The sequence below is a fragment of the Perna viridis genome, chromosome 8, assembly GCF_037379345.1.
Source record: "Perna viridis isolate PV_CMFRI_1.1 ecotype Kerala chromosome 8, ASM3737934v1, whole genome shotgun sequence".
NCBI lineage: Eukaryota > Metazoa > Mollusca > Bivalvia > Mytilida > Mytilidae > Perna > Perna viridis.
In genome coordinates, this window is record NC_142452.1 from 18,617,087 (window position 1) to 18,644,973 (window position 27,887).

A 27,887-nucleotide genomic window follows, 5' to 3' on the forward strand; every position below is an offset into this window, starting at 1 on the left:
TTATTTATCTGTCAATTTATCTATCTACGACTTGGTTAAGACACAACATGAATATAAGTAAATGTCAGGAAGTATTGTCATGCCCATGAGCTACTTTGAATAAAGTTTAGACAAGCTCGAAGAAACAGTACAACCTAATTTGGTAAGTTTGATCTATTCGAAAAGCTAGTCAATTTTAAGTTTTATCAAGATGTTTTTTTTATGTAACTGTTGTATTGTTTTCATGACGAAAGAGAGGTACTATTATAGGTCGCTATAAACATTTGATTAAAAATATAAAAAGCGTTCCTCTGAGGAGGTTAGTTAAAGTAATGCTTATAGTTCTAGTGCACTAAGACGATATATATAACACAATAACATAAACAACATATGAAAGACAGAGGCCAAATAACAGCATACAGAAAATGATAGATGAAAACGTGGCACAGACTGAAAATAAAACTATGTATTACTTGGGAGACCGATAGAAAATGTATCTTCTGTCTTTCTAAAACAATATCCAAAGAGTCCTATTTCGGCAGCTCAAAAGAATAACAATTACAAGTTTCTTGATATCATTGCCCTCCACATTTCACATATATGTTGTTGACTTAAATTCGGATATCTTATGTACATGTATACATATAATGTACGAGTGTAATTGAATTAAAACAAAGCTGATCTCCATTATTTTGTCGACACCTGGTTCCCCTGTTGTCCCTTAAAAAAAACTACAGTTTTATTTTTTTTAAATTCACTAATAATGACTGTGTGAACGTTGTGTTAAAAGGGTTTGTCACTCGAAACAACTGTAAATATTTTACACAGCTTCAAATATTTTAGATCAGTGGAGTTTAATAAAATGGGTAATTCGGAGAGTCAAAAAAGACAACAAGACAACCCAAAACTCGAAAATAGGCAAAACTTTGTGAGTAGAAAAGAAACGGTGCCAAATAGCAACTCAACTATTAAAAGTAATTTAAACTCACCCTCATCTATAGACGATTCACTACTGAAGAAAAAACCAGGACAGCAGATGAGCCCTATCCTTAAACGAAATGATCGAACTGCAAACATTTTCTGCGACAACAAAAATGAGGTAGTAATACATATTAATGACATTTACACATTTCGTCTCCTTTTGCTGAAATAATGCTGTTCTCAGGCAATAAAAAAATAAGGTCCAAGTGTTGTGTTCTCAAGTTTTTTTATCCTTAATTTTTGGAGGTGTAACAAATTAATTATTGCATTTGTAAATATTTTCCTAATTTCAGAAGTCATTGTACATTTAGTATAATGAAAGGAAACCGTTATTATTAATAAAAAGCAGACAACTGCAGCTAAATACTACGTTTCATAAACTTAAAATCTACCACACGAGAAAACGTGCATGGAGGAGGATGGAAAAGAAAAATAATGATATCGTTTTATTTTATTTTCCCGGAAGTCCTTACAAAAAAAAGTAATTTGTAAAAACAGCTGGATGAGAGAATCCAATACGTTAAAGAGTTCAAACATTCTTGATACGTTTATGCTTTAAAATAACAATTGTGTACCATAACTTGTCAAAAATAACAAAATATCCGTAATTCTAAGTCTTACAAAAACAAACGGATCTGTCTGTCTGTTTTGTGCGAGAAACTTTCCGTCCGAATGTAACTGTAGTGCACTCTGATTTTTGTTATGAAATCGACATCGTAAGATATAAAACTACGTAGGCTAAAGAATGAATACGCACAATATTGCTAAAGAGTAACTTTGCTTTTGAGAGACATTACAAACCATAGTTACATGTAAGTTCCAATGATAGGAACATACAAACTAAACCGATGTCGGTTAAAAAAGGACCGGACCGAGATATAAATGAATCGTTACGTCTATATGTAACATCTAAATGTATATACTATTTAAAAGCAAATTAAAGGGAAATTATTAACAATGATTAATTGTAGTTTGATAGAAACAATGATGATAGGATATATGTAAATCATATACATCAATTTTATGCACACTTTTGACTTGAATAACTACTAAATATTACGAGACAATGTTTTCAGATGATATTTACAGCTACATTTCCCTTGATTTCTAATTAAAGAGTAATCAAGGGAACCAAGGTTATAGCGGTAATCAAAAGAATGTAATCCAGGGAAAAAGACCAGACATGGAAAACAGACACACACAACAAAGAACATAAAGTAACTAAAATCATACATACAAAGTAACAAAAGTAAATGAGCAACTCGGACTCCACTAAAAACATGGGAGCATGGACCAGGTGCACCGGTAGGGTAAGCGTCCTCTGCTTTTCTAGAAACACCCGCCGAGTTGCTCATAAAAAGTCAAGTCCGGGGTAGACAAACGAGGAAAAGCAAACTATGACCCGTTGAATAAATCAGTTTTCATGGTGCTGATGGATACACCATAACGATCCACTAGTTCATGTTGACGACCATAGAACTTCTGTAGTGATGACTTCAATCTTATAGCAACATAACCATGTTCCAGAAGCCTATTTGTTAGACTTCTAGCGCAATACAAAAAGTCTGCGTAGTTTCGGCAAGCTCTGGCATCATAACGTATGAGTTGTGATATGAACACTCCATACGCAGGAACCGAAGGGATGTTGCTACAGATGAAAGGAAAGTTGACAATTTTGAATGAAAACTCATCACGTTTGTTCTAAAGTTTGGTCAATAGTTTTCCTTTACCATCGATTTCTAAGTGTAGGTCAAGATATGAGACTGACTTCACAGTGTCTGTAGTATCCTTTATCTCAAGATGCGATGTATCAAATCCCCGAAATTAGGATTATTTAAAGATAATACGTCATCTATATAGCGGAAACTGAGATTGAAGGATCTAGCCAAACGATATTCTTTCTTTCTGATCAAATCAGCTATAAAGTCAGCCTCATAAGAGTGAAAAAATAGGTCAGCAAATAAAGGAGCACAATTTGTTCCCATTGGAATGCCGACCGTTTTTAAAAAAAACACGTCCATCACACTGGACAAATATATTGTCGATTAAAAATTCCAGCATTTTGTAAACATCTTAGATAGCAGTGGAAAATTCCGCGTTAAAGTTTTTTTCACCATTTAAACCGTTTTCCTCAATAACCAGTTATGTATCTTATTTAAAAAAAAGTATTCCCAAGGAAACAAATCTTAGCGGGATATCGAAAAAATGGTTTTAAATAGTTCTAAACAGCTTCAGTTTAAATATTTAACAGGTAAGAAATTCCATTCTGCATGGTTCTGAGGCAGAATCATGCTTCAAAAATACAAAATATTTTTTTCTTTAATTTAATACAACAAATAATATGGAATAAACACAAGAAAAAAGAAAAAAATCAATTAAAGTAACATTAAACCATTAAAACATGAAAATTATGGTATTGTGATATGAAGTGACTTTTTGAATTTGGGTTTTAAGGTAAAACGCAGTGTTGTCGAGTTTCCATTATTTTTTCTTTAATTCTGACATTGGTTTAAATTTAAATACATGTAGTTTTATACAATTGTATATTAGGGAATGAGGTAGGTATAAATGTCATAGGACATTCTATTATTGCATGTCGGAAGCGAAAAAAATGTTTCTGAATTTTGAAAGAATAATATTGAATACCATATTGTAAAGGTATCTTAATGGATTTGAAATACACTTGTTTATCATCACATATCTGTCATTGTATAAATGTTTCACTTCATTTAACCAATATGTCTGCAAATGAACATTATGTGAAACTGTTACTTCAGCTTTAAGCCATTACATGTACAAGTCATGTATAAAAATTTAGTTTCCCCTTTATATGTTGAAAATATCTAATATTTAGTTTCGAGTTTGACGGGAGTATTCGATGGTTGGACGCCATTCGTTTTGTTAGAAAAAATATTTTTTTGTGCAACATTTTGGCAAAATAAAGCAACGATAGTCTGAATTACACCCTCGCTAACATTTAGAACATTTGGCGAGAACTATCTCCCTCTTTGAACCGGTCAGTGTGTGGCCACAATTATAGTTTTTTTGTTTTTATTTTTTTGTAGCTTTATCTGCGTACTTGATATAAAGCTCACCATTCAAAGGTTTTATTTATATTAACATTATACTAATTGATTCAACGGAACAGTTCTTTAGAATTAAAACAGCATTTTCTGCACATGTATCAAAAATAGTACTATATGTGCATTCTATGCCTGACATGAGAGAGAACAAAAACAAAAAACAAAAAAAAGAGACAAAACAAATATTGCTAAATTTTATTACAAATCAGTAAAGGGGCTAATCTAAAACTAACATCTAAATACTAAGTTTATATTTTTTAATACCAACATTGAGGAGTAAAACATAAAAATACCTTTTTTGATTCATTTTATTGCAATTTAAGTACATTTGCCTTAACATCGCACAAAAGAAGACACCATAGAAAATTCACCAGTGATGTTTACCGGAGAATTCAAAACTGCAAGGAACTCAAACCTAGATACCTTTATGCATTTATATTTCACTTACAAAAATGCTTTCCACAATCAGTCAGTATGTCCCCAACAAATATCATCCGTTAAATTTGTATTTAACAATAATCAGTTGCGTCAGTTTTATATTCGAAACATCGTGTCTAAATGTAGTACACAGGTACCCCGATGTTCAAACGTCGACATCAAGTAGTATGAAATTAAGAAGGTAAACTAATTCGAACCTACAGAAAACAATGTTGCTCAAATGCAGCTTTGTCTTTGGAAGAGTTTATCAAACCTTTTAAAAATGTTGTGAAAAGAGCAAACAAGCTAAATCGATGTCGGTTGGTGAAGACCTGTACGGAGGTATATATACCTCTATATCTAACAGCACCAGAACGTATAAATACATTTATCAATGATTTTAATGATTCATTACAGAATGTCAAAGACCATGAGGATAGATCCCAGTACAAAGATAGTCAGTTCAATGAAAATATCGACCAATTCAGGGCAAGTTACGAAGGCAAGACAGAAAGGAAGGTAAAGTCAATTCTACTGATGAAAGAGTAGTGGAAAATTTCCTAATAATATCTCATAAAATAGTACTTCAAAGATTACACAGCTTGGCGGGATAAAAAAATTCTAGACTACTTATTCCATTGATCCATTTTCAATAACTTTCTTAACAATACAATTTATCTTAAACATTTACTTTATATTCTACATATATATCTATATATTATAAGATAAAGGATCCTGGCACATCACACGATCTTTGAATAAACAGTACATTTACTGTGGTTTTAGATTTTCAAACACAATAAGTTGATCATCGCAGCAATAGACTTTGGTACGACATTTTCTGGACTTGCATATTGTACAAAGGACGATAAAACTAAAATATATTCAATTCTCAACTCGTATGGAAAACGTACTTACAAGATTCCTACATGTATGTTGTTGCAACCGGACAAGTCTTTGTATAGTTTTGGCTACGAAGCAGAGGAAGATTTTGCCAATAAGCAAAACGAAACAGATTTCCGTAGTTGGTATTTTTTCAAGAATTTTAAAATGCTGCTGTATGAATGTAGGGTAAGAACTTACAAATTGATAGCAAAAATGACGAAACTAGCGAATTAAACTGATACAATGTAAGAAAACAGATATGATAAAAAAAAAAGACCAATAAATGGATACACAAAAGTTACAAGTTGGAATTACTTTTATGGTTTTGATTATCATCATCATACTCAACAAAATGGGAGATGTATAGTGACTATGCCGTCCGTACACCTGTTCGTCCGTTCACATGTCCAAATTCTAATTCACAATTATTTTTTGAAAATTGTGAATTGATTTTTGTATGAGACTTCTCATCACATGCGAATTTTATGCACCTTATTATTTGTTTTTTCCATCCGAATGATTTTTAGCAGGGTTTCACAATGCAAAACATTTTCCTTGTCTTTATGGAGGAAAGAGGATATACCTGCACTGAATCTACTGAATGAAAATAAAGAAACGTTCACGAATTTTATATCACATAATACCAGTGTGCACCCCTCATTTTGTTTGTCAATTAAAATGACTTTTTGGGGTTTCTGGTGAAAAACGTGGACTTCGACTTTCGTTGACAAAAGGCAACCATCTTCTGATTTGCAACTCTTCCGAAACCGCTGAATGGTATTTTATGAAAATTTCACACTTTCAATCACACTTTTAATCAGATGATTTAATTTTAATTTTATTCTTCGTTTCTCATTTGAATTACTTTTTGAGTTTCCTCATGCGACTTTGTCATGCGTCGGTTAAAATGGGTCTATCTTCTTTTTAGCAAATTCTTTAAAACCACTGAATATATTACGACAAAACTTTCACAATTCCTTAACACTCGGTGTCATTGTGCACCGGCTGACTTGTTTTTCAATCAGAGAGTTTAATGTATTGTTTAAAAGGAGGGGAGCTTAAGACATTACACAATGGGCTTTTGTCTAGTATTTACAGATAAAATGATTATTTCCATTTAGGTACGCACAACTGCAATCTCTGGTAGTTACGTATTTAACAAATTAAGCTACACGAAATAAATATGTCTTCATTATTTAAATATCCAACTTTTTCATGAACAGGTTTCATAAAGGCCAGTAACTTTACTTTGATTTTGTTATTATTTTCCAGACACCAATTAGGAATTAGATTTTAAATATAGTGTCATTACGAGTTAATATATTTTTATTAGCATGGCACATTAAAGTGAAACATGATTTGGTCCCCTTTCTGACAAATTATAATGAAAAATAATAAATCTTTTTATTTTTATTTTTTATTTTATTTTTTTTTTTTTTTTTTTTTGGTGAAGGATATAATAAATTCAGAAACAGTATTAGAAGATGAAATGGCACAATCTGGGAAGGAAAAAATGAAAGCTGTAGACGTATTTGCCATCGGCATTGAATATTTTCAGAGGAAATTGCTACAAGAAGCTAATAAAGCATTCAGAGCAAATTCAGACAGTGCAAACTTATTGTGTATCGATGTTTTTTGGATATTGACAGTTCCCGGGATATGGAACATAAAAGCAAAGCAGTTTATGAGAGATGCAGCATTAAAGGTATATCGTAATTACCTTAGTCAAAACTAAAATTCAAAACATGATACATGTAAATTTTTGGTGTATTTTTTAATGAGGATATTTTTTATTGTATGAACAGTGTCGAGGGTTTCCAAGAAAAAATGCTTTCTATAAATTTAACTACGAATTTTGACCTACTGATCTTTAAAAATATATTTCTTGTCCTATAGGATTCTTTTAGATTCACCTAAGGTACATGTAATATAAGTTTTTTTTGCCACCACAAACTACGGACTGAAGAAAAGACGAAAAGCGCCGTTAATGCATAATAATGAAATAACAGAATAAAATTGTTAAGAAATACAAGGAAAAGCACATGATAACATTTCTGCATGAAAATTTAACGATATATCATAAAACATCAGAACTAAATTTTATCAGAAGGAAGTGTTAATTAATTCAAAACAGTGTCTATTTTATTAGATATTTGAATGAATTAAACACAATGAGAGAACCCAGAAAATTAAGTTGAATGATCTTGATTTTTATTTTCAAGGCAGGTATAGCCAACGATCAATTGTGTTTGGCTTTAGAACCTGAGGCAGCTTCGCTGTACTGTAGAAGTTTGCCTATGTTTATTGAAGAAACCCAAGGCAGAGAGAAAGTTATTTCTGAACTTCCAATAGGCGAAAAATATATAGTTTTAGATCAAGGTGGTATGTGTTTTTGAAAAAGTATGAAAGACTTTACTTTACATGAGATATCGGTTATGAGGTCCGCGGGGTAGTTTTCTCAAAACAAAGCTTTCCCCAAATTTTCCTTACTGAAATGATATTGACAGACGATCCTGATTTTGTCCATCACAAACTAAATATATTAAATTTCAACAGTTAAGCTTGTATTCTCTCTCTCTCTCTCACTCACTTCAGCCAGGCAAAAAACTTGAAATCTTAATAAACATTTGAGGCAAAATGTGTAAGAGAGTAATCAAGGACAAAGGTTATAGCGGTAATCATAAGAATGTAATCCAGAGACAAAGACAACACATGGAAAACAGACATACACAACAAAGAACATAAAGTAACTAAAATCATACATACAAAGTAATAAAAGGAAATGAGCAACTCGGACTCCACTAAAAACTGGGAGCATGGACCAGGTACACCGGTAAGGTAAGCGTCCTCTGTTTTTCTAGAAACACCCGCCGAGTTGCTCATAAAAAATCAAGTCAGGTGTAGACAAACGAGGAAAGGAAAACTATGACTCGTTGAATAAATCAGTTTTCATGGCGCAGATTGATACACCATAACAATCCACGAGTTCATGATGACGATCATAAAACTTCTGTAGTGATGACTTCAATCTTGTAGCAACATAACCCTGTTCCAGAAGCCTACTTGTTACAGTTCTTGTAAGTTATGTTAAACAAACTTGATTTTATTACAGTACTAGATTTTGGCCACTTTTTACAACTCACTTAACAATTTATTACGCGAAATTAACATATTTACAATTATATATAGTGAAAACATAATTAGTTGATACTTGATTTTTATTTTTAGGTGGGACAATCGATCTTACCGTACATGAAGTAGCTTCAGAAAACACATTAAAAGAAATTCACCAAGCTTGTGGTGGTGGATGGGGATCTAACATGATAAATAAAAAGTTTGAAGCACTTCTTGTGGACGTATTTGGTAGGAATGTAGTCGACCAAGCACGATTAGAAGATCCATCTGAGTATCAGGAATTCCTTAATTCTTTTGAAACAAAAAAGATAAGTTTTTCTTTGAAACCAGACTTGAAGACGGTTGTACTTAAAGTTCCGTTTACATTTTTTTCACAATACAAAAGCATTCACCATTGCGAGTTCCAAAATGGAGAATGGACAAACCGATATGGTGATAAAATTTCTGTTTCTAAGGACAAACTCGAAATTTCAAAGAAACTTTTTCAAGAATGGTACGAAGATGTTATTACCAGAATAGTTAATTTTATGACGGGAATACTCGAAAAGCAAAATTTTAAGGATATAACAACAGTTCTTGCAGTTGGTGGATTTTCCAAATCTAATGTATTGATGGAAAAGCTGAAGACAAAATTCCCTCATCTAAATATCATCATTCCATATGATGCTGAATGGTCTGTCTTAAAAGGTGCTGTTTTGTACGCATTTGATCCAAACTGCATTACTTGTCGCGTTGCGCAATGCACTTACGGCATTTCAATGCAAATGCCATATGACCCAATAAAATACCCTGACAGAAAAGGAATTATCGGTGCGTGCAAGAGGTCAATGATTGACGATGTCTTTGATATACATGTCGAAGTAGGTCAAGTTCTTTATCAAGAAGATGTTCCCGCAGAACATGAATACTTTCCAACTATCGAAAATCATACTTCAATTACTTTAGAATTTTTTGCTTCTTCAGATAAATCACCTAAGTATACTAATGAGGAATCTTGTTCTTTCCTTGGCGTACTTCACTTTGATTTAGAAACTAGAAGTAGAATATTTGTACGCATAAATGCAAGTGGAACAGAATTGGTTGCCATAGCAAGGGATGAAAAGACGAATAAAGAGTACAAAGGATATTTCAGTTTAATTTGAGTTTAATTAGTTTAACTTTTTTGTATATAATGGATATGGTGTATTCATTCCAGAAGTATTGTGAAATTATTTATAAAAAGGACTTTATTAACTAATATATGTTTCATTTCAAATTTGATCTACATAGGTGATTATATCTTGTAAATCATAGCAATTATTATATATTTAATTAATTATGATTGTGTTCGTATTATTAGTTGTTTCATTTAATATTAATATTAATTTGTTTTTGTTTTATTATTATTATTATTATTACTATTATTATTTTGTTTTAGTTTGTTGTTTGGTGTTTTTTTGGGTTTTTTTCTTAGTTTTTTGTTTTCTTTTGTTTTTTGGTTTTGTTTTTTGTTTTTTTTTTTGTTTGTGTGTGTGGTTGTTTTTTATTATTTTTGTTTTTGTTTTTTGTTTTGTTTTGTTTTTTTTGTTTTTTGTTTTTTGTTTCTTTCTGTTTTTTTTGTTTTGTTGTTTTGGTCATATGCTTATTGTATTTTCAATGATAATAGGTCAAATTTAAATGTGCATCGCATTGTTTTTATTATACTTATATTATCATTTGTATTTGTATACTTCGCACTTATTCACTTTGTGTGAATACATTGTGTTGATTATTTGTTGAAATCTTACATATGACACTACGATAAAAATATATCATTATTCATATTAATTAAAAAAACTTTAGATATACAAACAGTGTCGATCCGTTATCTTTAAATTTGGGACACTTTTATTTAAAATTCATTACCTTTTTGCTTTTGTTTGTTTTTGTGTGGTTGTTACTTCTATTTTATGGTTTATATTTTTGTCACGTACTTATTTTTAAATATGCATTGTAAATACGGAATAATTGAAGTTTTTTGCTTCTTCAATTCCAAGTTTTGCCTTAGGAATTCCTCTCGTTTTTAATCTTCATAATAGGTTCTTCGTATTCAAAAGAATAATAAAGGAAACCAGGATTCGGATGAAAATCAAAATAATATGCCCAAAGATAAAGACAAGACAGTGAAAACGATTTGATTTCCCAAACGCAGGGGAATCTTATCAAAAATACTTATAACTTCAAACTATCGACAAAACATTTATGATTAGTAATGTAAAATAAATGTGTAAAAAACAATGCGTTCGTTTTTCTTCCAATTTTTAGAAAAGGGAGCAGTTATTTTTTACGAGCCCAGGATAGTTTTTGAAAAAGACTAAGTACCAGTCAATATTAAATTCAGACACTGGCCATATTAAAATGATTTATGGTGAAGAAAATCCCACCAAACAAACAATGCTTTTACAATCTATATATGCTGTATTTTGACAAAACAATTGTCCTTTTTGCATCCAGATCAGTACATTTGAGAAAATCATAAATTTATCTCCCATAAAAATCAACAAAATCAAGAACATTAACTCTTGCAAAGAGCTAATTTCATATACAATCCATATAAATTTTATCTCAAAAGTGCAACACCCAAATAAAATAGTATGACTGGTTATGTGGTCTGTACCTAAATCTGAATAAGAAATAAAAGTAAAGTTGATGGGTTTTTGACATGCATGAATCACTTAATGTCTGATTTTATAAAGACTGCTAGTTAAGTACCAGTTCATACAAAATTCATACGCTGCCTATGATACAGGTGATGCATGGTCTACAAAATCCAACTGAATAAACAACTTGTTCGGTCTTAAGATGCTATATTTTTATGTTACAATAGTCTTTTCTGCATTCAAATCTGTACTTCTGAGAAAAAGTTATGTCACAACCTCTATTTCTAGGGTGTTGATAGAAGTAAACTCTAATCTCTAGGGTTCTATGCTTTATTGCCAATAAATGTTAATGCCCTATAAAATACAGTTATATTCAATACACAGCACAAGATAAATAATAGCATCTTGCACATAAAGATAACATAAAAATTAACCATGTGTGTGAATGTATATTTTAGTACATTTACATATCATAGGAAAAATGTAACATTTGAGTAAATTTAATTTACGGCTTCATCAATCTGCTTGTGAAGCATAAACCAACTAGCTAAATATGTAGTTTGACTCCATTTGACTCCATATTTAAATGTAGCAAATTATAAGAAAATGGTAAATTATCTAATCAAACATATTAAAGAGCAAAACAACAGCATTAGAGTATAAGCGATTTAGTGCATACAATAAGCGTAAAAAAACAGATCAAAGCAAATACATAAGCAAAGCAAAAACTCAAAAATACAAAACACTTAGCTTACCTCACATATCGTGCAAGAGGCACATTTGTAAATGGTCACAGGAATAGTAAGTCCCCAGTACTACTGTATTGTACCTGAAGTATCAAAAATCACTTATTGTATTTATAATTTAAAACAATTACTTCATGACCACAGTGTGTGATCGATTTAAAGACTTACACTTTTACTTTCGAACGGTCCACTCGAACTGTTAAATGAATCAATCATTAATCTTCATTATTTAATCATAGAAAAATAGCATTACAGATTTGTGTGTTTAGGTAAATTATTATGAAAGTTACACAATCAATCAATCATTCATACCGGACTTTCATACGAGGTAAAAATGTTAATTTCAAGAGCATTAACATGCACAATTAATCTAGGAATGTTAAAGAAACTAACCTTAGTAATAGTTCAGTTGAAATCAGATGCGTATATAAGTTGAGTTAATAAGAATATAGGTTGCTAGATTCGGATGAACATAAAAACCAACATGTCCGTTCAGATACTTAGGTAAGAGTGTTCAAATGAAAAAGGAATTAACCCGCGACAATTGCCAACCAATAGATGACGAGAAAAGAAGTGCGTACTAATCAAGCATGAACAAGAATATAGAAAATTACGACTAGATTGCAATACAATCACAAGTTTCCGAAAGCTCGTCTGTCAATCGGTCCAAGTCAAATAGGAAAACATAATACACATTCATACAAGTCAAATATTTTATTACACAATACATAAAATACTCATATAAAACAACATTGCAGACTATTACATATACATTCATCTCACGCTAAACTCCTGCAAAGTGCTAATTTCATGTAGAATCTTTATAAATTTTATCACAAAAGTACAGCATCTAAATAAAAGGTAAGACTGGTTATTTAATCAGGAACTGTTTCGAAACAACAAAAAATAGAATTTGACATGCATAAACCACATCCGGTCTGATTTTGATCAAGACTCCTATTGAAGTAGATACTACCCTTTAACTTCCGGTTACCACTTTCCGGTATTACTTCTCCTTTAGATAAATTGAAAACTATTAAGAAGTTAGAATTTTCAAACGACAGGAAACTTTGCGCAAAAGAAGAATGGTACAACCAGAAACTCTGCACAAAATGAAAGTTACACAGATGAAAACAATCAAGTCTTAAATGTATCTAGATTAATTGACTGACTGACATTTGTTCATTGAATGAAAATGTAACATTCATAAAATAGAAACCAAAACCATTTTTTTGCTCAATTAACATAGACCAATGTAAAATTAAATAAAAGAGGCTATTTGAAATTGATATATCACTGAACCTAGATGCGCAATTCAATATACGGAAGTTAAATACTCACAGGGAAAATACCTCATTTTCACTTGTTGTGTGTTCACCTGTTTATCTTTACGACAATAAGAGCAATGGGATTGACACAAGATAGAATACATTAACGCACAATAGGTATCGTACAGTTTTACTTTCTGTAGTTATTTAGAATATTGAAACGAAAAGAAACTATATCATCTATTTATATCTGGATAAATTTAGTCATTTCATTAAACATGTTTAAATGCTCCTGTATTACTAAATGGAAAGATATGGTGAAACATTTCAATTATGGTTGGGCGTGGCTTTGTCACCAAATCTAGTAACTAATTTAGTACAATTTAGACTTCTACTTGATTTGAAAGACGTTAAAGTTTGATAAAAATTCAAGTACAATACAAGTACGTAGAATGATATGAAATTGAACGTCTTAATTCTTTTAATGGCTTTCAACTATATCATTGTCTCATCTTGTTCTCGTGTAGTATTTGTCTTGGAGTTTTAAATATTTACAAGTCATTCAATTTTCTACTTTTGAATAAGTTGTAAATCACCTCTTATCTGTGATTTTGCACTATCAATGCAATAGACATTAATACTATTTTCCAATTTTACCTTATTTCATGCATTTGACATCGTTCTCTTGTTAAGTGTAACAGAGATATGTTCAAAGATAGCTAGATGTACTAGTTAATGGGCTGCATTACATTTCATAAAAATATTTTTATTTGTCATGCTTCTGTGTTAATTTTGCTATAATTTTTATTGTTTTGTTTTGTTTGTTTTCAAATTTATAAAAACGATTTTGTTCTGGGGAAGTGCATTTAAAGAGATGTCAATTATAAAAAAGGGCGCTATCAAGTCGCACAAAAATGCATACATGCACATAAACTCTGAAAAAAAAACGAAACTACAAGTAAACCACATGTTCGTGCGTCCTTTTCACAAAATATCGTAAGTGTAAAATTAGTCGTAAAATATGATGTCATAATAGAGTTAAGTATTGTGACGTCACAACTTACGACTAATTTTACTCTTACGATTTTTTGTGAAAAGGGCTGCTGATTTTTATGTTATAAATGATGAACACTATATCAACAGTTATAAATACAATAATTATCTGTCATCGAAACATGTTTCAATTCTATATTAATGTCTTTGTCTATACAACTCAAAACAACATATCTTGAAGATATTTGATATGTTTTATAACTCCGCAAAAGAGATACCAAGGCAATAGTTTGGTGTCCATTATACCAAATTTAATAAGGAAAACGTTAGTACACAACATTCAATGGATCAATCTACATTGACAATTTTGTGATCTAGACTGTTTGGCAATAATAAAAGTGTTCCTGTGTATTAAGTTCTAGTCCAAATCAATTGCGTCTAAAACTCGCCTCCATTTTTCTTATACTTTTAGAGGACTTTCCTTTCGACTGTCTGCGTACAGTTAGTACACGTATTTGCATGGTTTCTTCTGGCTTTATGCAATAGCTTCCTCTATAATTTGTTTTATTCCATTCAATAGACGAGTTCAGCCATATGGGTTGTTTCAAGATAAATTCTAAATTACATGTATGTCCGTTATCATAGATTCTTGGTCGTGTTGAAAAAAGTTAGCAAGACATCTCTCCAAAATGAGTTGAGCCCTGCAACAAGTACTCCAAGGGTCTCTATTAAGATATAATATCTTGTTCCTGCCGTATTTCTCAATAGAGTTGATAAGTAGTGCTTTCCTGGGGAAATATTCAGGGTTCTATCAGTTTTCGGAGTTTCGACATCTCGAAAGATTTACAAAAGAAGGAAATATGCAGAAAATTTAATCCACCCTCCCCTAGTGTATAAATAATAATATCTCTTTTAACTTTTTTTCTCATCCCAGGGTAACTTATGAAAGGTGTTCTAAATCTCTATCAGAATATCTAAAGGGGATTGAGTAAAACAGGAAGTGTTTATATTAGGATAGGGAAAGCTAATGCTTTATAACAGATGTCTTTCAAATCAGTGTAAAGACATGTTTAACCTTCTTCAGCTTATTACTATAACTACTTGCCGTTTTATCAACAGCAAAGATATCAAAATATATTCCTAAGATATTAAATGTTTCTGATGTACTCCATGAAAGTTTCTCAGGAAGTAATCTTTTACTACTTCCTTTTCATGATCCAACCATTATTGCCTCAGTCTTGTCTAAATCAACCCTCAGCACAAACAGAGAATGAATCAAAAATAAACAGAGTCTGTGTCGAAGAATAAGCATTGTCACGCATTGTTAGCGTGGAGTCATCAACATATTGGCTGAATAAGTACTAAGTTTAATCTATCTTTTCTTCAGTGACATTTGGATTATTTTAGTGATGCCCCCAGGCTCTGTAGCACAAGAATGAATTTGTAGAGTAATAAAGGGTCTCCCTGCCTGCCTCTTTCTAAATACAAAAAATCAGACATATGGCCATTGTTTGTTACAGCACTTCTAATTTCAGGATAAAAAAGCATTGTCTCAATTACATAATGAATGGCAAAAACCATACAATTTGAGATTATTTTTTACAAAAGATCATTCAACCACATCAAAAGCTTTCTCAAAATCAATTAGAAGCAAAGCCTGGTGTATCATCTTCTTCTAGCTTCTCAAATTGATCAGAGACTAGTCAGTCATATTTACCAACATACTTACCTTATTGAAATCCTTATTGTGTTTGACTCATTATATTTTGTAATGCTGGCTTCATTCTATTTGCTATACATGTGGAGCTATACTGTAGTCAATATATAGTAAAGTAATGTGTTGGGGGTTTCTTATGAGATGTTTTTCTTTTCCATCCTTCGGTAGGCAGGTAAATATACCATGTCTTTAACTAACTGAAAACTTACCTGTTACCAGACCTCTACTCAGACTCCTAAAGAGTAATTACTTAATATCCGTCCAGAAAAACGTATAGAATTCTAATGTAAAGCCATTTATACCGAGTGACTTGATAATTGTAATATTTTTTAATGAAGTCAAACATTCTTGCAGACAAAGCTACTCTTCCCAAGATTCAATTTCGTGAGGGGTTGGTTTTATGCCATAGGGGTTGTCGTCATTAAAAAGTTGCTTGTAAATATAATTAAATTCAGTGTAAGAACTGTTGTATAATTGTTTTTAGAAATGTTTTTGCTGATCCAAAATTAGCTCAGGGCCTTGAATAACCTGATCATTGTCAGTGACCAATTTGGAGATACTCTGCTGGGAAACTTTTTCTTTTCCAAGTTACAAAAGTATCTTATTTTTTCTCCTTCTAACTGCCGTTTGGCTTTTACACTAGTAATAATTCTCGAACGAAGATCCAAAAGTTCTATCTACAGCTATTCTATTTATAACTGACACTGTCTGACTCCTTAGTTTCTAGAAATTCATCTAGATTTTTTAACTTCAACACTTTCTATTTTATCAGATTCTCTCTTAACATAAGATGGGAAGCATTGTATCTCTAATTTTCATTTTCAGCATTTCCCATGAAAGCTGGTCATCAATGGTAAACTTCAGGGTTTTCAACCTCTTCATATGAGTCATACTCATACTCAATTATAACATCTTTTATTACTTGTTTCGCCATCTTAATTTAAGAACATCTTTTGATTAACCTATTAAATTTCCATGTTACTCCCAAAGTTTTTCGATTTATAAAATTAAATTCAATAAGGGCATTGAAATGGTTTTAAGGGTAAGAGATGCCAATGTTTGATGTCAAAGCAAATAGTTTCAAGTCTGAAGAAACATTAAAATAATCAAGACGACTCTGTATTTTTGTCATGGCCTCTCCATATATACCTCCTAACTATTGTGTGTTGCAACCTCCAAATATCTAACAAATCCAATTCATTCATCAACTATTGTATGTATGTTTTATTATTATTGGTTATTTACAGTCTGGTAGTTTATAGTATAAATCTTACTATTGTTTACGGTAGTTTTGGACCACAGTCCAGTCCCCAAATATTATATACATTATCTGTTATCATAAAATTGAAAATTATTATGCATTTTCTTAAAAACATCAGGGTGATCCTCATTTGGTCCATAAAGAGCATCTAATGTAAGCTTACAATCCTTGATAGAAACATCTAAAATGAAAAAGTTACTTTTGCAGTCGATGAAAAGAATTGCAACTCCCCAGCTCCTGCTTGACTGGTTGTTAAATTTACTGATTTATCCCCATTCACTGTACCAGTGCTTCTAATTTTCATTACAAACATGGATATCAGTCATAATTGTAACATAATATTATTCTGTGCAGAATAGAGAATAGTGAGAATATATCGTTTTTTAAATACTACGCAGACTTTTTGTATCGCGCTAGAACTCTAACAAATAGGCTTCTGGAACAGGGTTATGTTGCTATAAGATTGAAGTCATCACTACAGAAGTTTTATGGTCGTCAAAATGAACTCGGGGATCGTTATGGTGTATCCATCAGCACCATGAAAACTGATTTATTCAACGGGTCATAGTTTTCCTTTCCTCGTTTGTCTACCCCGCACTTGACTTTTTTATGAGCAACTCGGCGGGTGTTTCAAGAAAAGCCGAGGACGCTTACCCTACCGGTGCACCTGGTCCTTGCTCCCAGTTTTTTAGTGGAGTCCGAGTTGCTCATTTACTTTTGTTACTTTGTATGTATAATTTTAGTTACTTTATGTTCTTTGTTGTGTATGTCTGTTTTCCATGTCTGGTCTTTGTCCCTGGATTACATTCTTTTGATTACCACTATAACCTTGCTTCCCTTGATTACTCTTTAATCTTATTCACACTCTCTTTAAAATTAAAAAAAAAGTAAACAGCAACAGTAAGGTCAGTCTTGGATATTATTTTATATGAAATTGATGTAACGTTCTCATCTCTAGCGCATGCTATGCCGTACGAATTTTCTAGATACACAGGTTTGTCTGTAGTCAGAGTCAGTATTTCGGTAAAATGGAGGCCATATTTGTCGAAAAGTTATGATGAACCTTAAAAGTAAAAAAGAAAGATTGAAATCAGTCTTGAAAATGAAATTTCAAAAGTTAAAACCTGAGTGCTAAAGATATAACGGAATTTATCTGCACTGCTCTAAAAACTTCTGTGTTTATAAAAATTGTTTTATTCGCATGACTTTAATTTTTGTTCAGGTTTAAAACTAACAATTACAAAGTACAGATAATCACTTATTGTGAATCAAAAATGACTTTGGTGACACATGACTTTTGCTATAATTCTAGCGGACATAAAAAACTGTACAAAGACCAGACATGGAAATCAGACATACTCAACCAAGAACATAACAAAAACCAAAAAAAACTACAAACAAAGTAACAAAAGTAAATGAAAACCTGAACCGGTAGGATAGGCGTCCTCTGCCTTTCTAGAAACACCCGCGAGTTCCTCATAAAAAGTCAAGTCCAGGGTAGACGAAAGATGAAAGGAAAACTATGATACGTCGAACTTATCAATTTTCATTGCGCACATTGACACACAACCCATCAACGAGTTCATTTTGACGACCATAAAACTTCTGTAGTGATGACTTCAATCTTGTGGCAACATAGCCCTGTTCCAGAAGCCTGTTTGTTAGAGTTCTACTGCGATACAAAGTCTGCATAGTTACGGCAAGCTCTAGCATAACACATGAGTTGTGATATGAAAACTCCAAACGCCGAAGGGACGTTGCCACAGATGAAAGGAAGGTTTACAATACGAAAGGAATCGAATTCATTGTATAGTTAGGTCAATTGTGTTCCTTCACTAACGATCTCAAAGTATAGGTCAAGATGATATGAGGCTGACTTCACAGTGTATGTAGTGTCCTTTATATTTAGTTCTTTGCGGTAAATGCGATATATCAAATCTCCAAAACTAGGATTGTTTTACGATAATACATCATATATATAGCGGAAACTGAGATTAAATAATTTAGCTAAACGCCGTTCCTTCTTTTGGATCAGATGAGCTATAAAGTCAGCCTTATAAGAGTGAAGGAAAAGTTCAACAATTAGATAAGCACAATTTGTTCCCACTGGAATAATGACCGTTTGTTGAACACTGGACAAATATATTGTCCACAAAATTTCGAGCACACGAAAATATATTCTTCTATATAATTAGAAGATGATTTGGAATTGTTTTTTACAAAGTATGAGGAATATTTACCAAGAATTACATATTTGTATCTAGGTCTTTTTTTTTCGTAACAATGATGTATAATGTTTTTCAAATCGGGATTTTAACAGAATATGGGGTATAAAAGTAAAAAGTGTTGAAAAATCAAAGGTTTTAATGTTATATGAATTCTGATAATAATCTTGAATTGGGAGTTTCGCGAATATCTTTTAAATGATTCTACTATACAGAGTATGTGCTCAAGTTATTATTTGAGCGAGAATTCCTATCAAAATATCCACAATTATGTTGATTATTATGGTATTCATACGTGTGGAAGTCAATGAAATAATACGTAAATGACATTCTAACCTTTGCTGATGTACATAATGGTTCTAAATTGAATGTTTTTATTCCTGACAATAGTAATATAAAAAAACAAACGCTTGAACCGTCTCTCTTGAACCTTGACCTTAACATTGACCATAACATGTTTATAATTTATTTCAGTTAAGAAAGTTTAGAAGATGGGTAACTCCGGGAGTAGAAAGGTACTTAAGGAAAAAAATATATATATTTGTCTTAAAATTGATTACCTTTATAATGCAACCGTTCTATTTGAGTAGTCCAAATGCATTGACCATATATTAACAAGTAATATATGGTCAGTGACTGAATATAACTTTCTGCTGTGACGTCGCAAACGTTACACTGTTTTGAAGTTGCCAGGATGTCGTCTGCTTCTCTTGTTTAAAATTATGTTACAGTATAAAGACAACATCAGTGTACTGACTTGTCAAAATATTTGATAAAGGAATTTCCTCGCTGTTTTCAGTGTTCTTACACTGTTATATTCTATTTATTTAATTGTTCATTCCTCATTCCGTCAGAAAACTTTTCAATAAGTAAGAACTAAGTACCAATGATGTCAAACAACTTGCAAAAAGACAAGAACTACGACTTTTTGGCGTAGTGAAGTCCGAAATCGAGATAATAATGAAATGTGAAATTATTTTGTCTATTTTGTTTATCAATCTTATATCTGAATATATATTTTATCTTGTTAAGAAAAACAAAGATAAGAAGAGAAAAACAAAGAAAAGTTCAAGGAATGAAGTAGATATAGTAAACATACAGTCTCAAAATATAGATAACACGAGAAGAGAGATAAATGATGATAAATTAAACACTAGTATGATGGGTGATGATTCGATTACTGCGGGTAGAAGAATTAATGATCTGATAACCAGTAGTAATCAAAAAGGAAATGCTTCACCGGAGGTAAAAAGTTGAATTTTTAATTTTATTTCTCGAATACTGAGTATGTTTATTCGCGGTTTTTTTTTTTTTTTTTTTGCTTGTTATTTGTATGGTTTGATTCACCAAATAAATTACGAATATAGACACCGCGCAAAAAGATCCCGTTCACTTTAATACTTCGCAATTCATCTTTTATGGCCTGCTGCATCTTCAGCAAACTAACTCAAGTTCACGATGATACGCTCCTACAACTCATATCACTGCATTGAGATATGATTTTACCGATTATTTATTTGAATGTTTTTACATGCTTAATAGTTCAATGTTATTGGGTAAAATTGTCCATTTTGCATTTGAGCCAAACCCCTTAGTAAAAAACTACTTTTAATGGTATCCAATACACAAAAGCATGTATGTAAATTACAAATGGCGTTAATAATCAATTGATGACGTCGGGTGTATGGCAGTATTGATCCGTGTTAATGAAACATCGATTAAATATTATTAATTATAAGAAAAAAACATCATTAGTACGAGGGGAACAATAACTAATATAACTTTTACAGAGACAGAAGTATGTAAACTCGTAGAAACATTTAAAACAAATTATTCAGCTTATATTAATTATATGCAACGGAAAACTTAAAAGATAAGAGCATAGACCATGACCCCTGAGATATCTGACGTTCTCTTTTTTACAGAAAATCCAATAGAGTTGAACATGTCTTTGATTTAACCATAATTGCCAAAATTAATCTGTATTTCAGTTTGAGTCAAACATGACATCTGTCATTAACTTCTTGAAAGAAAAACTGTTTTTTTTATGTTAAACTTAGCGTTCAAATTTTCTTACCTTATTTTCAGGATATCACACTAGAAGTAAGATGTGAATCAGATGGAAATTCGATTGTCAATTCATTGGAAGGATCTGGCAATGCACCTCCTGTATGTTCAAAAGTAGGCTATATGATATGGCAATGCAAAAAGCTGCACTGCTGCTTATAAAGTAATACATTACAACGTCAAGCAAAACAACCATTTTCATGTGAACACTAAAAATCGTTTTTTGAATAGTTATTTAAAACAATATTTATGTAGCACTCCACATAAGAATCATGAAAAATTGGAAAACCTACATATTTTAAGTTTTGATATTTTGTTTAAAAGTAGCATGGGGTTTTTCATATAACCATTGTTCATAGGAGATGAAAATTATATGGTGTGTACTGTAGAATTCAAAATTAAGGAAGTTATCTCTGTAAATGACACTATAATACAAAAGACACTATTGGATTTTCCATGTGGATTATCTCCTAAGACCGGACAGATTTGAATGAATAATTTCATATTGCATCATATAGACATAATCAAGCAACTTAATGACAAAAATAAAGACATGAAGCCTTTTTTCAGGTGTATCATATTTTACAGAATTCTGCTACTTAATACTCGATTTCTTAGTTCTGCCAAACGGTTTAAATCAATGCCAACTATAATAACATTATATCTTTCGGTATACTGTTGACATGTTTCTATAAGTAACATTTCATCACCTGAATAATAACCATGTACATAGGAATATCTCAACAATAAATATCGAAAAGGAACCCAAATCCAGCTGCCGAGATGTTTTACTGTGTACAATACACGGATTAAAGCTTCATTGTTTGAGGGGTTTTGAATTTTATTATGTTGCTAAATTCGGTAAATAAGATATAATTTAGGTCGAGACAATGAGACCATGATGAAGGTAAAAACTTCGTCAACTTTAATTCTATGTATAGCTAAATCATGGTTTTGAGATCCTTTGAAAAATTTTGATATAAAGTTAAACAATTCAAAAATGGTTATTATTTGTTCAATTAAAGATTTTTCAAAATAGGGATGCGTAAGATGTTTGGTGATTGTTTTTGATCTAGGTTGACAGTATTGATTTTTCATGGCTCTTATCGGCAACGGTTGACAATTATAATAATATGAAGTTGATACATCATTATGTTTGCTTTTTCTGAAAGGCGGAAATACCTGCTTGTTCTGGATCTAATATTGCAGACCACAAAAGTCCAGTAGTCATGGTAATCTTGATTTTGTTTCAAAGATTTTTCTAATTAAGTACCAGTCCATATAAAATTCAGACACAGCCAATGGAAAAGTGATTCGTGGTGTAGAAAAACCCACCAAACAAACGATGCTTTTTCAGTCTACATGTGCTATACTTTCACATAACGATAATCTTTTCTGCATTTAAATCTGCATTTTTTAGAAAATCATACATTAATCTACCATTAACCTCAGCCAAATGAAGCCAAATCAAGAACAATAACTCTTGCCAAGTGGAAATTTCATATACAATCTATATAATTTTTATCTCAAAAGTGCAACAACCAAATGAAAAACTAAGACTGATTATGTGATCAGTAACTGTCTCTGAACAAGAAATAAAACTGAATTCAGTGGGTTTTTGACATGCATGAATCACGTTCTGTCTGATTTTTCGAAAGACTGCTACTTAATATAACCACATACTTGAACAAAAGATAACAAAATATACGATTATGTATGTATGCTGTCAAGTGTTCCAATATATCAAATGAGAAACAAAACGCCATGAAAAATATTTCACTTCCATATAAATTTGTACATAAATCTTTAAAATATTGAGCAAAATCAGAAAGTGATGTAATACAAACATTTATATAAAACTTGAAATCGTCATCATGGGCTGATGCATCTTCAGCAAACTAACTTAAGTCCATGATGATACTAAACCCAACTCATATGACTGCAATAAGATATGATTTTGTCGATTATTTATTTGAATTGCTTTTATATGCTAAATAGTTCAGTGTAATTTGGCAACAATGTCCATTTTGTATTAAAGCCAAATCCCTTAGTAAAAAACTACTTTTAATGGTATTCAATACACAAAAACATGCACGTAAAATACAAATGGTGTTACCAATCGATTGATGACGTTGAGAGTATGGTATGACAATAATGATCCGCTTTAATAAAACCTTCATTTCATATTATTAATAATATTAGTCTAAAAAACCCTTGTGTTTCTGTGAAAACGCTTTTATTCGCGGGTACCAATTTTCGTGGTTTGGGGGGGGGGGGATTTTGTAGTTTCTTGAATTCTTGGATTTAAAAACTATATCATACAAATAAATCAGTAATTTTCTTTTCGTTGGGAACTACATTTCGTGGTTTACCGAACCACGAAAATCACGAAAAGTGGTACCCCACGAACAATGATACTTTCACAGTATTTATTCATTTTTGTTTCGCGGTTTATTAAGCGTTCATTAATAAACAATATTCTGACCAACAATTGAAAACAATCTTCAGATGAACTATTTAAAATCACTAAAAATCCTTTGCTTTGTAGACAGTCAAACATGATAAGATATTTGTTGCTGCCATAGACTTTGGAACGACATATTCCGGATATGCTTATTGTTCTAGGGACAATCAAAGTAAAATATTTTGTCCTGGCTGGTACTCATCAGGACATCGAACTTACAAAGCTCCCACTAGTGTGCTGCTAATGCCAGATAGGTCGTTCTATAGCTTTGGTTATGATGCAGAGAATGATTTCCATGACATGCAAAACGAGGATAATTTTCAAAATTGGTATTTTTTCAAGAATTTTAAGATGCTATTGTACACGAACAAGGTAATAAAAAGTAATGATAACACCAACGTTTAGATGTAACAATTTGGCGACAAGAAATTGCATATAACATTACAATAGTTTTTCAAGGGTGAGTCCATACGTTAAATAGAAAGCATTTAGATTCATTGAAAAAGGAGAGATAAATTTTAATATGAGCAAAACTTGGTTGCATTGTTAGTGAATATTAAGTTTCATTTCTGAGCCATCCATTGTCGATATAAAACAAACTTTTTACTATTTGACATATATTTTATTGGAACAAAAAAGTCAGTGGGACAAAATTTACATTGTGCCACCTATATCATAGGATTTTTACAAGGACAGCCTCATAATATCTAAACAACTTACTCATTTTAAAATGTTTATCACTTTAATTGTGACCAAATTGTATAGTGTAAATATAAAAATAGACATGACATGTTTTCTGTATGATTATAGGATGAATTAAATGCGGGAACAGAAATAGAAGACGCAATGACATCATCAAACAAAACTAAAATGAAAGCTATCGACGTCTTTGCTATCGTTATCAGTTATATCCGAAACGAATTTTTACAAAAGGTGAAACAATCATATGGTGCAAGTTCTATCATAAAGGAAAGAGATATCCATTGGGTATTGACAGTTCCAGGAATCTGGGACATAAAGGCAAAACAGTTTATGAGAGATGCAGCGTTAAAGGTAAATCGTTATTAATGTGATCAGAGGTCTTTGAAATATAAAAGCATCTCACCGTTCGTTTTCCTGAGGAAAAATGTTTTACAACACATTTGGCCACTAATTTCCTGTATGCATTCGAAACTATCATTCCACGACGACACCACCGCAGCTATGGTTATAATACGTGGAACATGAAACGTTTGGAATATGATAATATAAAACCGTAATCATCATCATTCGATACTTTCCACGGATACATTATAAGTTGTTTATTTGTTGATTGCAATTAATGTTTACTTTCTTATTCGATTAGTTTACAGAGGTTTGTAGCAAACTACAATTCATTCTTGCAATAACAGTTTCATAAGGGTAATTTCAATTTTTAAGATGATTAGAAAGGTATTTTTATAGGCAGGCATTGACAACGAACAGTTGAGTTTGGCTTTAGAACCAGAAGCCGCCTCGTTGTACTGCAGAAATTTGCCAATGTTTGTTGAGGAAAGCCAAGACAAAGTGAAAGTTATTTCTCAATTGAGAATCGGTGAAAAGTATATAGTTCTTGACCAAGGTGGTAAGTCTGGCGATAGTTATAGGGTAAAATATGCATAAAAATCACTCAACTGGTACGAGCTAGATTTTCACTAGGAATATAAAAGACATATAAATTTGACCAACTCATGACAATTGTCTAACCTGATCCTCTTCTGAACTGAGGGGTTTATTTTGTTAAGGCAAGTGATCGGTTCACACAGCTTAAAAATTTCAAACCGAGATAAATGGACAAAAGTTTGGTTTGCACAGGTTCCTTTTTTCTTTTTTGTTTTTTGTTGTAATGTAAAAAAGAAATTATTCAAAAGACTAAATTTCAAGTTATTTACCAAGCTTCATCATAACAACTGGATAAAAAACAGGCCTATATTGTAAAATAACAGCGCATTATTAAACTGTACAATTCATGAATATACTACTTTTTCAAATGCAGTAAAAAGTAACATCCTCGTAGCCACTAAAGTGAGTGAGTGTCAAACGGTATCATAACTTAAGGTATTTTGTATTACTTATTTTGAATCTAATATCGCAGTGTCATGTTTGCAGGGGGTACTATTGACTTGACCGTACATGAAGTAGCATCAGAAACCACACTTAAGGAAATTCATCAAGCAAGTGGGGGTAGCTGGGGTTCTAACATGATAAACGAAAAGTTCGAGTCCTTTTTGGTAGACATATTTGGAAGTGATGTGATCGGTCAAGTGAGAAAAGATGATCCAACAGATTACCATGAGCTTCTTTGTACATTTGAATTAAAAAAAGTTAGTTTCATGCCGAAAAGTGTTAGCACTGATGTTATATTCAAAATTCCATATAGCTTTCTCCAGTGTTATGAAACAATTAACAATGTCAAGTTTCAGCATGGAGAGTGGACAAGAAAATATGCTAACAACGTTACATTCTCCAAAGACAAACTGACAATCAAAAGTACATTATTTGTATCTTGGATGAACGAGGCAGTTTCAAATATTGTCGTTTTTATGCAGGATATATTTGCAAAAGAACACTTGAGAGATATCCATACAGTCCTTGCTGTTGGTGGGTTTTCTAAATCTAAAGTGTTAATGGACAAATTGAGAGAAGAACACCCCGATGTTACTTTCATTATTCCAGAGGATACTGACCTCGCTGTTTTAAAAGGTGCTATTTTATACGCATTTGATCCACGATGCATTACCTGTCGTGTTGCGCAGTGTACGTACGGTTGCCCAATACAAATGCCGTATGATCCAATAAAATATGCAGGGAGGAAAAAGATTATTGGAGTGAATAACCGGTACATGGTTGATCATATATTTCATAAACATGTTGAAATAGGACAAGTTCTATATCAAGATGATATTCCTATAGAACACGAATACTTTCCTACTATTGAAGATCACACTTCAATTTCTTTGGAGTTTTATGCTTCATCCGATGAAAACCCTAAGTATACGGATGATGCTTCCTGTTCATTCCTAGGGGTTCTCCATTTTGAATTAGTACAGAGGGGAAGAGTATTTGTGCGCATAAATGCAAGTGGAACAGAACTGGTTGCTATAGTAAGGGAAGAAAAGACTAATGATGAATTCAAAGGTTACTTCAGTCTTATCTAATTTCATATGGATTAATGATGATGTCAAATAATATTTGCATTACAATAAACAGCTAACAAGTTCAGAAGTTTACTGTCCTTGATCAGTCTGCATTTTTGTATTGCACTAAAATTCTAACAAATAGGCTTCTGGAACAGGGTTTTGTTTGCTACAAGATTGAAGTCATCACTACAAAAGTTTTATGGTCGTCATCATGAACTCGTGGATCGTTATGGTGTATCCATCTGCGCCATGAAAACTGATTTGTTCAACGTGTCATAGTTTTCCTTTCCTCTTCCGTCTACCCCGGACTTGACTTTTTATGAGCAACTCGGAAGGTGTTACTAGAAAAACAAAGGACGCTAACCCTACCGGTGCACCGAGTCCATGCTCCCAGTTTTTAGTGGAGTCCGAGTTGCTCATTTGCTTGTGTTACTTTGTATGTATGGTTTTAGTTACTGTATGTTCGTTGTTGTATATGTCTGTTTTCCATGTCTGGTCTTTGTCCCTGGATTACATTCTTTTGATTGCATCTATAACCTTGGTTCCCTTGATTACTCTTTAAATGAACAATAATTCCGTTGCGTTATTATATAAAAAGATTGGTATGCGTCGATTTGATTAAATTGAAATACGAAGTTTCAAACAAAGTAAACGTTCGTTAAGAAAACATTTTAATAAGGTAAATCAAAAATACAAATACAAGACAAAGTATCTAAAATTGTACACAGAAACAAACAGTGCCAATTATACGAAAAAAAACATGTGATCAGTTACTCCAAAACGTGCAGTTTCTGTTATTGGAAAGACACCCGTCAGACTTTCCATTTGGGCCTCATACTTTACTGAGAATGGTCTTATGATCAATGCTTATTTTAAATACATTTTTATAT

The 27,887-nt window shown here is 31.9% G+C and overlaps 2 protein-coding genes and 1 long non-coding RNA gene across 13 annotated transcripts; 2 read left to right on the top strand and 1 right to left on the bottom strand.

Moving 5' to 3' along the window:
• Positions 1 to 9,697, top strand: LOC148609631 (heat shock 70 kDa protein 12A-like). Of its 2 annotated transcripts, XM_088540588.1 has the most exons (7): positions 1 to 142; positions 823 to 1,078; positions 4,878 to 4,979; positions 5,247 to 5,531; positions 6,799 to 7,050; positions 7,568 to 7,727; positions 8,574 to 9,697. In XM_088540588.1, the coding sequence occupies exons 2-7, from the start codon at positions 842 to 844 to the stop codon at positions 9,620 to 9,622; spliced, it is 2,085 nt and encodes a 694-aa protein (XP_088396714.1). In that variant the 5' UTR covers positions 1 to 142; positions 823 to 841; the 3' UTR covers positions 9,623 to 9,697. The 2 variants fall into 2 exon arrangements, with proteins under 2 accessions (XP_088396714.1, XP_088396715.1); XM_088540589.1 differs by lacking the exon at positions 5,247 to 5,531.
• Positions 9,693 to 13,321, bottom strand: LOC148609632 (uncharacterized). Its single transcript, XR_015914445.1, has 3 exons — positions 13,186 to 13,321; positions 11,854 to 11,927; positions 9,693 to 11,452 (listed from the first exon to the last, which is right to left on the bottom strand). It is a non-coding gene; the product is annotated as an uncharacterized LOC148609632 (long non-coding RNA).
• On the top strand, positions 12,847 to 27,082 carry LOC148609633 (heat shock 70 kDa protein 12A-like). Of its 10 annotated transcripts, none has more exons than XM_088540578.1 (9): positions 12,847 to 12,994; positions 19,783 to 19,823; positions 20,341 to 20,553; positions 21,397 to 21,489; positions 22,548 to 22,607; positions 23,924 to 24,211; positions 24,650 to 24,892; positions 25,283 to 25,442; positions 25,967 to 27,082. In XM_088540578.1, exons 2-9 carry the CDS (start codon positions 19,800 to 19,802, stop codon positions 27,013 to 27,015), a joined length of 2,130 nt encoding a protein of 709 aa, XP_088396704.1. In that variant the 5' UTR covers positions 12,847 to 12,994; positions 19,783 to 19,799; the 3' UTR covers positions 27,016 to 27,082. The 10 variants fall into 10 exon arrangements, with proteins under 10 accessions (XP_088396704.1, XP_088396709.1, XP_088396703.1 ...); XM_088540577.1 differs by lacking the exon at positions 12,847 to 12,994 and adding an exon at positions 13,137 to 13,289; XM_088540579.1 differs by lacking the exon at positions 12,847 to 12,994 and adding an exon at positions 13,137 to 13,289 and having other exon boundaries at positions 21,397 to 21,477.
• The last annotated feature ends 805 nt before the right edge of the window (positions 27,083 to 27,887 follow it).